This window comes from Osmerus eperlanus, chromosome 3 (assembly GCF_963692335.1).
Source record: "Osmerus eperlanus chromosome 3, fOsmEpe2.1, whole genome shotgun sequence".
In the NCBI taxonomy this organism is placed as follows: Eukaryota; Metazoa; Chordata; class Actinopteri; order Osmeriformes; family Osmeridae; genus Osmerus; species Osmerus eperlanus.
Window position 1 is genome coordinate 18,816,729 of NC_085020.1, and position 9,082 is coordinate 18,825,810.

A 9,082-nucleotide genomic window follows, 5' to 3' on the forward strand; every position below is an offset into this window, starting at 1 on the left:
GTAGGGGTTTATTTAGTTTCACAACTTAATGTAACTCTACAAAACAGTTCATGTTTAATAAATCACTTTGAGTTGTTCACATAAGGGTTCATATTGTCAGCTGTCAACACCATTAGGCCTACTAACGACGCTTATTTCGGGTTTCAAACTGAAAAAAACAAGGACACAACAACAGTTTGCCAAAGTAGAACCCACAACCGAAGCTTGAGTGATGATTTTTTAGGTTGACAGGGGCGTGGCGTGTATGAGTACTGGGTGATGAGTGATTTCACTCATGCATGGTCACACAATGTGGCAGACGCGATGGCTGGGAACGGGAGGCAGCTGCGAGTCGCGGAACCCCAAGTTCAATACTCCAAGAAAAACTAGCTTTTCTTGCGCTAGTTAGAACGACAGTCCACGAGTGAAGAAGTCTGTGCATGAATAACTTGGCTGTCTGCTTTTAAGAGTTTGGTAAGCTGGCTGAGGCTCCAGGTTTTGGGGACGGGAGAGGGGAGGGTTGCTGCTATACGTCGGGAGCCCTGTATTCTATCCAACGCACTCAAAATATGGCTCCACTGGCAGATGGATATTGCTTTCGATATTTAAGTTGGGCATCTCCAGTCTAAGGTATGATAAATTCTGAGTAGATATTTATTTTTGACAATTTGCCATGTAGTTCGTGGAGTGATGCATGTAGCCCAAATTTACTATTCAATTTAATTAATATTATGGCTCATCTAGTGTTACCCTAAATTAACCATGCGAAACAATACAAATTACAAAGGTTGGAACGTTTAAATGGTGCCAATGGACGCTCTGGTACTCTCCGTATTGTCAAGTTGACAGGCTGCATACCTTTGTATTTGAACTATGCTCAACCAAGTTGACTTTACTTAGCCTACATTTCACTTCAGCAATTATGATATATTCAACCATATTACTCCGTTTTTTTCCTTAAAGAAGGCCCGAGTTACATTTATTATGGACTGTACTTTTATCTGGAGAACATCATGCATAAAAACTGAAAAACAAAACTAACAAAAAATGAAAACCGCTGTTGTTTCAACATCCAAAACATCGCGTCAAACTAGTTATACTAACGTCCCTGTTTAATCAGCAGGTAGCGTAGGCTACGTATTCGTATGCGGTGGGAAACTATCTTTATTACATTAATCTTGTTCAATTTCTGGCCATCTGATCACATTGGCTATTATCTTTATTTCATTGTAATGAATGGAATATATGAAAATACATGTTTGTCCTCGGCGATAACAAATAAATAAAAATAAAGGAACAGCCTGACTTTTAACAATTAATTTTACAACCTGGAGCTGTCTTACCCTATATCAGATCAATTGTCTCCAATAAGCCTCCAAAGCTAGAAACGTTTCGCCAAACATATGATGATGTACTGATAAAGGCGTCCATATTATTTTAGAGCATATTATATTTATATCATGACTTGGGTACCAATAAGGGGTGAACATTATTTATAGCCAGCGTGCTAGTTTTTCCGTGAGAAATCTATTATTACCCAGAACAGAAGAGAACAGAAGTAATCTACTGTACGGTTCAAATTTCTAGTTATTGAAAATAATTCCAACATTACTTCTATAAATGTAAGCTACATTATATTTACAAAAGATGGCTGTAACAGAAGAAAATATTAGTTGTAATAAAATATGTAGTTGTAAATAAGTAAATTTTATTTTCGTTTCAGGTGTCACATATTCTGAGCCCTAGTCGATGGATTTATCACCCCTGACACAAGAACACTTTAGTAAGTTAATTTCACTTTCCATTTCTTTGTCTTATTGTTTCAGTTTTAGTAGGAGACAGGGCATTTTCTGGCAAGTTCATATTGGCTGGGCCGACATAAAACGCCAAACAAACGATACAAGGGCAACAAAGGCGTTCATGTGACTGGTGTTGGCAGATGTTTTGGGATGCCTTCGTTTTATATTTTTCCCTTATTATCTTCTACATCGATTCAATTTTAAATAACTCTTTACAATAACCAACTGCAGTGCTTAGATCAATACTAATTTAGTTTAGCAGGTATTGGCTTTACGTTCTTGTTCTTGTCATAAAGGTCTTAAATATTGCTACAGTATCAATATTTCGATTAGTAAATTGTTCCTTGGTTTATCAATTACAAAATTGCATGGAAAATCGGAGGATTATTTTGTATGTATGTGTTAATGTATGTGTGGTGTAAATGTGAAGTGATTATACGTGACCCCCATGGCCTGGAGTTGATATACAGTGGGAGTGGTGAAGCAGGGTACACAGCACTCCTACAATATCAGCTCTCTGCTGTTTTTGAACTTTATAATGTTGATCTCAGCACATGCCTGCTGGGCAGTGGAGCGAGAGAGAGAAAAAGAGAGAGAGAGGGAGGGAGAGAGGGAGAGAGATGAAATGAGAGAGAGAAAGAGGGAAAGAGAGGGAGAGAGAAAGAGAGAATGGGACAGCACAAGAAGTGTAGTGACATACAGTAGGAAAGTCCTCATTTGTTCAGACACAAGTGTCTAAGCTATGTTGTGACATCAAATGTTTTTATTACTTTGAAGAATATTTCATAGGTGACACTGTTGTTCATTTCAATTAATGATTTATTCCTCTTGTTTATCTTTTACATGTTTCTAAAGACCAGCTGATGTGCATATTATAGTCATTTGCTGTATGTGGGAAGGGGAAAATGTGTGTGTGAGAGAATCCTCTAATCTCAGGAATAAGATCCACAGGTCTGCGCAATGTAGTAAAATAGACGGAGTGGAGGGTGGAGTAGTAGGAAAGTGGTGTCGCAGGGTTAGGTGAGAGGGGCGTAGGTCGAGAAGGAGATTTAGAGAAAGGGCTGTACATGTTCAGCTTATTTCTTCACATGAACTCCACCTTCTCCATCCTCCTTCTCCATCCTCTGTTCACCTGTGCTTCCTCCCCAGGCTAGACTTGTGAAGCATGGGTGACTGGAGCTTCCTGGGACGGCTGCTGGAGAACGCCCAGGAGCATTCGACAGTTATCGGCAAGGTGTGGTTGACGGTCCTCTTCATCTTCCGTATCCTGGTGTTGGGGGCTGCAGCGGAGGAGGTGTGGGGCGACGAGCAGTCCGACTTTACCTGCAACACGCAGCAGCCCGGATGCGAGAACGTCTGCTACGACGAGGCGTTCCCCATCTCCCACATTCGCTTCTGGGTGTTGCAGATCATCTTCGTGTCCACGCCCACGCTCATCTACCTGGGCCACGTCCTGCACATCGTCCGTATGGAGGAGAAGCACCGGGAGAAGGAGGAGGAGCTGCGCAAGGCCAACAGGCTCCAGGAGGAGAAAGAACTCCTATACAGAGATGGGGGAGGGGACGGAAGGGGGGGTGGGGACGCAGGGGGCGGAGGAGGCGGAGGGAAAGGCAAAGGAGGTAAGAAGGTGAAGCCGCCCATCAGGGATGAGCATGGCAAGATTCGCATCCGAGGTGCATTGCTGCGCACGTACGTGTTCAATATTATATTCAAAACCCTGTTTGAAGTGGGGTTCATTTTAGGTCAGTATTTGCTCTATGGCTTCCAGCTAAGGCCCCTATACAAGTGTGCCCGGTGGCCCTGCCCTAACACCGTGGACTGCTTTATATCTCGGCCCACTGAAAAGACCATTTTTATCATATTTATGCTTGTGGTGGCTTGCGTGTCTCTTTTGCTGAATTTGTTAGAGATTTATCACCTGGGATGGAAGAAGGTTAAACAGGGGATGGCAAGTGAGTGTGCCCTCGACCAGGAGTCTCTGCACCGCTCTCCTGTGTCCCCTGACTCTGCCTCCAGAACTGCCCCTGCCCCCCTCAGCCCCCCCCCCAACTATGCCAGCGTGCCGGCAGGGAGCGGGGTGTTCCTGGCACCTGTGGCCCCCCTGCAGGACGAGCTGACAGAGCCTGGCTCCGCCTTCTACATCAGCAGCAACAACCACAGGCTGGCCGCGCAGCAGAACTGGGCCAACATGGCCACTGAGCAGCAGACTCGGGAGATGAACGCCTCTTCCTCCTCCTCCTCCTCCTCCTCCTCCTCCTCCTCCTCCTCCTCCTCCAGTGGCAATGAGCCGCCTCCTGGCGGGGCCCCCCCCATCCCCTTTCCTAGCTCCGCCCCCACCTGTCCTAGCTCCGCCCCCACCCCTTGCCCCAGCTCCGCCCCCACCCCCTGCCCTAGCTCCGCCCCCACCCCCTGCCCCAGCTCTAACCCCACCCCTTGCCCTAGCTCCGCCCCGAGCTCCTCCCCCACCCCCACACCCTGCCCCGGCTCCAGCGTTGGCAGCCTGAGTGGTGGAAAGAGCGAGCGGGAGGACAGCCCCCTCACCACCACCGTTCAGATGCACCAACCCCCGGTCTACGTGGCAGCAGACCCTCGCAGGCTGAGCAGAGCCAGCAAGAGCAGCAGCATCAGGGCCAGGCCCAATGACCTGGCTGTGTAGTCGTGTTAGAGAGAAACCTTCCCAGACGCCTGCATGGTACCCAGGCATGCTTGATTTCGGTATCCTCATGCCTTTTCCTTTTTTACATCCAGGTCATATCTCATCTATCAGATATTTGGCATTTCTTTTTGTATAGGTTGAACATTAGAGGTAGAAGCTGTACTACAACTCATTGATGCAGACACAGTCAGTAGATTGCAGATCACCATCCTCCTCCAAGAACCTGCATTGCCGCACTGATTCAGACACAGTCAGTAGACGACATATCACCCTCATCCTCCAGATTCAGACACAGTCAGTAGATCACAGTTCGCCTCATCCTCCACATACAGCAGACACTGTTGTATCAGAGCAGTTTCACTGGGTGTCTACTGAGACAAGGTATGCAGGGTGTTGTCCCTGATTCCTTCTGCAAATCCTGACAAGGCTCCAGTACTGTTACACACTGTGGATACTGGGACAAGACCAGTGGTGAAGTCTACATGATAATTGGCATACGTATATGCCCACCAGGACTTCCTGAATACCCAATATTAAATGTGCAGTGATACATGGGTGGGGAAGAGGGGGGCTAAAGTGACAGCATGGCTGATGATACTAGATTACATTGCTGCGGAGGGAAGCTGGGGCCAGATGAGGAGCATGTTCTTTCAGAGCCCAGCATTTGCCATGCTGCCAGCTGTATGGTGGCCTTCATAGTTCCAGCTCCTGGTAAATTAACACCTATGGCGGCCACAAAAAAAAGCATAGTGATATGCACCAAAAAAATTCTAAAACCCAAATACTTTTACTTCCTAAACAAATATGGACAAATACCATGTTACTGAATGCTTCTTGAACCTGGCATTAATTGCTATCTCACATTCAGTAATAAAATACAATTTAATAATTAAATATTTCTGCCATCAAAAAAACATGTAAAAAAACATGTATGTGATACTTCATTATTTTCATTCTGAAAAGTGCTGTTTTCAAATGAGAATTGAACTATCATGATAAATTGCTGTTTGTTGTTAGTTTGTGATTGGCAAACAGATATCTGGTATGAAAAGTACAAAGGAAAAGATATGGCAAGTGTTAGTAATCCAGGCTGTAGATTGTCTCCCAGTTATTGTCCTGTTAATCTTGATGCTGTGGGTCTGACCACAGCTGCTGTGGTAACCAGGTGTCTTTAGTTTGAATGCTGTGTAAGGTGAACACACCCGGGCACACACTCATAGCAGGAATTCTATCCACTGAGGATCAGTGTATGATGGGTAAGAAAGCAGGATTCATGTCTCAGATAGAGGGAACACAGGAGACTGGAAGTGTGATCTCTTACAACAATGCAAACTAAAAACAACCACAGGAATAAAGTACTGGATCGTTGCCTGTGACATTGTTATTTTCCTGAAACCAGTGTTAAGTTTGTTCCCAATGTTATATTTTAATTTAAGCTATTTAAATGTACCAATTCACAAGAATCTGTTCGGCATTTGTTGTTTTGGTTCCTAAAGTTTACATTTTAGTAAATAGATAAAAGATTTGCACATTTAGGCTCAACTTGTTTGACAAAGATGAGCAGATAAAAAGACACCAGGCTATGACAATGTTTATAATCCTTAAAGTCTTAACATTAAAACCTTGTGTCTCTTTAAATTAAAGGCAGTATTGCTATAACCATTATATAGTAGGGACACAATATCAATTGTTATAATACAATAAAAAGTTTGAATCTTCAACACTGGGAAGAGTATTATCAGTGAGTATTCAGTGCATGCTCACTAAGTCTTTACACAACTGCTCTTTGGCTTCCCGAGTTTGACAACATTAACAACATTGACAACATTCAATCCCACTAATGTCACTTGCCCCTCCCTTCAATCCCCTCCCCTCCCCACCCTTCCCCTCCCCTCCCCTCCCTCCCCCCCCTCCCTCCCTCCCTCCCTCCCTCCCATCTCTCACAGTCCTGAGTACCTCATCCCAGGTTCCTGACGAGGTTCACGCTCAGCCTGAGTTCTCTGGCCAGTCAGGGAAGGAACCCTCTACAACACCAGCCTGTTTAAATACTGTCTTAACAGAAGTGCCTTGTGTATGACATTTTGTAAGAACAAGTTGATGTAAATGTTCATTTACCTCAAATGTTTACAAAACTGCTACTAAATAAACTTTTTGTACCATATATCTGGTGTTGTCCTGATCATTCAGTGGAGTGGAACTCCTGGAAGTCTTTCAGCGGGTCCCTACCTCATTCTGAATTCCAGGAGAAGACGTGAGAATGTGATTGAGATGTGAGTTAGGGGGAGGCAGGGAGGGAATGCAGACCCTAACTGGACACACACATCCACACATTATTACACTGATCGGCTGTGATAGTCACACACACAGGAGGACCCCAAAACACTAGAAAATCTACTTGGCCCCTCAAACACAAAGATGAATTCTACCTGGCCCATGGAACATGAGTCAAAGGGGTCAGGCAGAATCTTTTTCTGTACTTGGATCAACAGGGGGGTGCTGTTGCGGGTTGGTGTTCCTAACAACAAAAGTAGTCCTGGGGATGAGGTCTAGGGAGTGAGGTCTGGGGGGGGGGGGGGGGTGAGGACTTGAGGGGGTGAGAGGTCTATGGGGTGAGGAAGTGTTGGGAGACTGCAACGCTGGCAGGGGGCCTGGCACAAGGGCCACTGAGACAACAGCCCAGAAAAGACAGGGGTATTTATAGATTTTAATCACCCAGCCACCACTCTGGCCTCACTGCGAATACTTCACTCCACTACTGGTTATTTCAGGACTGGAGTCTTTGTTCACTGGGTCCGGCCCATGGCTTCCACTACACACTTCAGACCTCAAAGACAAACTGTAGGGCCTGAATGACTGATTTAACTAGTGACACTGTACGGTTTGTTGTTTTTGATCATATTGTTCATGACAGTAATAAGCCACAATTGGTCATCATAGCCATATTGTCCATTGGAACAGTAATATTGTTAAACATATTAGTCTGGTGATTCTCAGCATGCATCTGGGTGACTGGTGTAGTTGGTGTAGCTGGTGTGATTGGCAAAGGGGGTGGGGCTTGTGAAGAGAGGAAACCAGCAGTCCAGGTGCTGGAGGGCAGGTCTGTCTGGAGAGCAGGTCTGACTGGAAGGCAGGTCTGTCTGGAGGGCAGGTCTGTCTGGAGAGTAGGTCTGTCTGGAGGGCAGGTTTTTCTGAAGGGCAGGTCTACCTGGAGGCTAGGTCTGTCTGAAGGGCAGGTCTGTCTGAAGGGCAGGTCTGTCTGAAGGGCAGGTCTGTCTGAAGGGCAGGTCTGTCTGAAGGGCAGGTCTGTCTGAAGGGCAGGTTATCCCAACAACGACACCTGCAGGCTGTGACGAGTACATGTGCACCACCCAGGGCTGGTGGTCCACTCAGAATAACATTCAGTACTGAATCCATTTAGTTTTCGCACATTTTTCTAATTCATACTTTACAATATAAGTTCCTTGACTCTGATCACTAATATACTGTTAGAACTATGCTCTTCTTATCTCTAATCTTCTACTGTATTTTCTATATGCACTATTTGTACGTCCTTAGGATAAAGGGATCTGCTAATTGAGTAAAATGTAAACACTTGTGGATGGTTCACAGCAAGCTGGTCCATTTTATATAAATGAACTTAATATAGTGTACAGTACGATAGTTTATTTTATACCTTATTCTTTAAGCAACCCTATCCAACATGGGCAAGCTTTTGGCTGGGGGACATGTAGAGGAGGAGAACTCCTCTATTTCCATTCTAATTAGGGATATGTCATCCTAAATTTACCCTAATCCCCCCTAGCACACGAGCAGCATTCAAACCAGCCTTCCAAGGTTACAGCAGGGATCAAAAGACGATCTACGTATTTTCATGTTGGTGGGCCGATGAAGACCCTGTAGTGAGGTTCAGTTCAGGGCTTGTGAGGAGGGTCAGTGACCTTTAAACAACACCTGTTACAAGACAATACACACATTGGCTGCATGGCCATGATATGGCATTTGAGAAATTGCGTCCTGAACTTCTCTCGTATTGAACTCTGAACACACATTTTCCCCTGGCTGGTTAGTCTGAGACAGGTCGAGGGACACAACGTTACAAATGCAGTCGTCATCCATTCCAGCCCCCTACAGCTGTAACCCCCCCTCCCCCTCCCCACCACCCTTGCAGCTGCACCCCCAGCCCCTCCCCATCTCTGTTGTTTTATCATTAAATGGCGACATTAGTTCATATCATGTGATTCGAAAAGGATTCATTGCACATTAGAGGCCCTAATCACCACCTATAGTCTGGCGCTGGCTCTGCCTCAGTCCTGTCCCACACGACCCTGCTGAGCCCAGCACTTCCTTTATGCCCCCTGAAAGAACCGGGGATTGAGCCCAAACAAAAAAAACACAAGGGTGAAAAAATGTTTTTACACCCGCCTGCCCGCTCTCTCTCTCTCTCTCCCTCTCTCTCTCCCTGCCTCGCTCTCTCGCAGAGCCGTCTGTGAGTGCCCACAGGGCGTTTTAGCTTTAGATCAATGGGACAAGTTATTGGAGTCTGGCCAACTCTAACAGATAGGAAAGAAAGAAAAAAGCTGCCTCTTCAAAAAATGGGGTTGTCACACCTTTGTGAAAAATGCACATGAAGTGGCCTGATCTGAGACTA

At 45.5% G+C, this 9,082-nt stretch overlaps 1 protein-coding gene across 3 annotated transcripts; it reads left to right on the forward strand.

Moving 5' to 3' along the window:
• Positions 1-20: 20 nt before the first annotated feature.
• gja3 (gap junction protein, alpha 3) lies at positions 21-4,603 on the forward strand. 3 transcript variants are annotated; one of them, XM_062457621.1, is made up of 3 exons: positions 21-609; positions 1,703-1,762; positions 2,928-4,603. In XM_062457621.1, the coding sequence occupies exon 3, from the start codon at positions 2,944-2,946 to the stop codon at positions 4,432-4,434; it is 1,491 nt and encodes a 496-aa protein (XP_062313605.1). In that variant the 5' UTR covers positions 21-609; positions 1,703-1,762; positions 2,928-2,943; the 3' UTR covers positions 4,435-4,603. The 3 variants fall into 3 exon arrangements, with proteins under 3 accessions (XP_062313605.1, XP_062313607.1, XP_062313608.1); XM_062457623.1 differs by having other exon boundaries at positions 21-453; XM_062457624.1 differs by lacking the exons at positions 21-609; positions 1,703-1,762 and adding an exon at positions 1,798-2,567.
• The last annotated feature ends 4,479 nt before the right edge of the window (positions 4,604-9,082 follow it).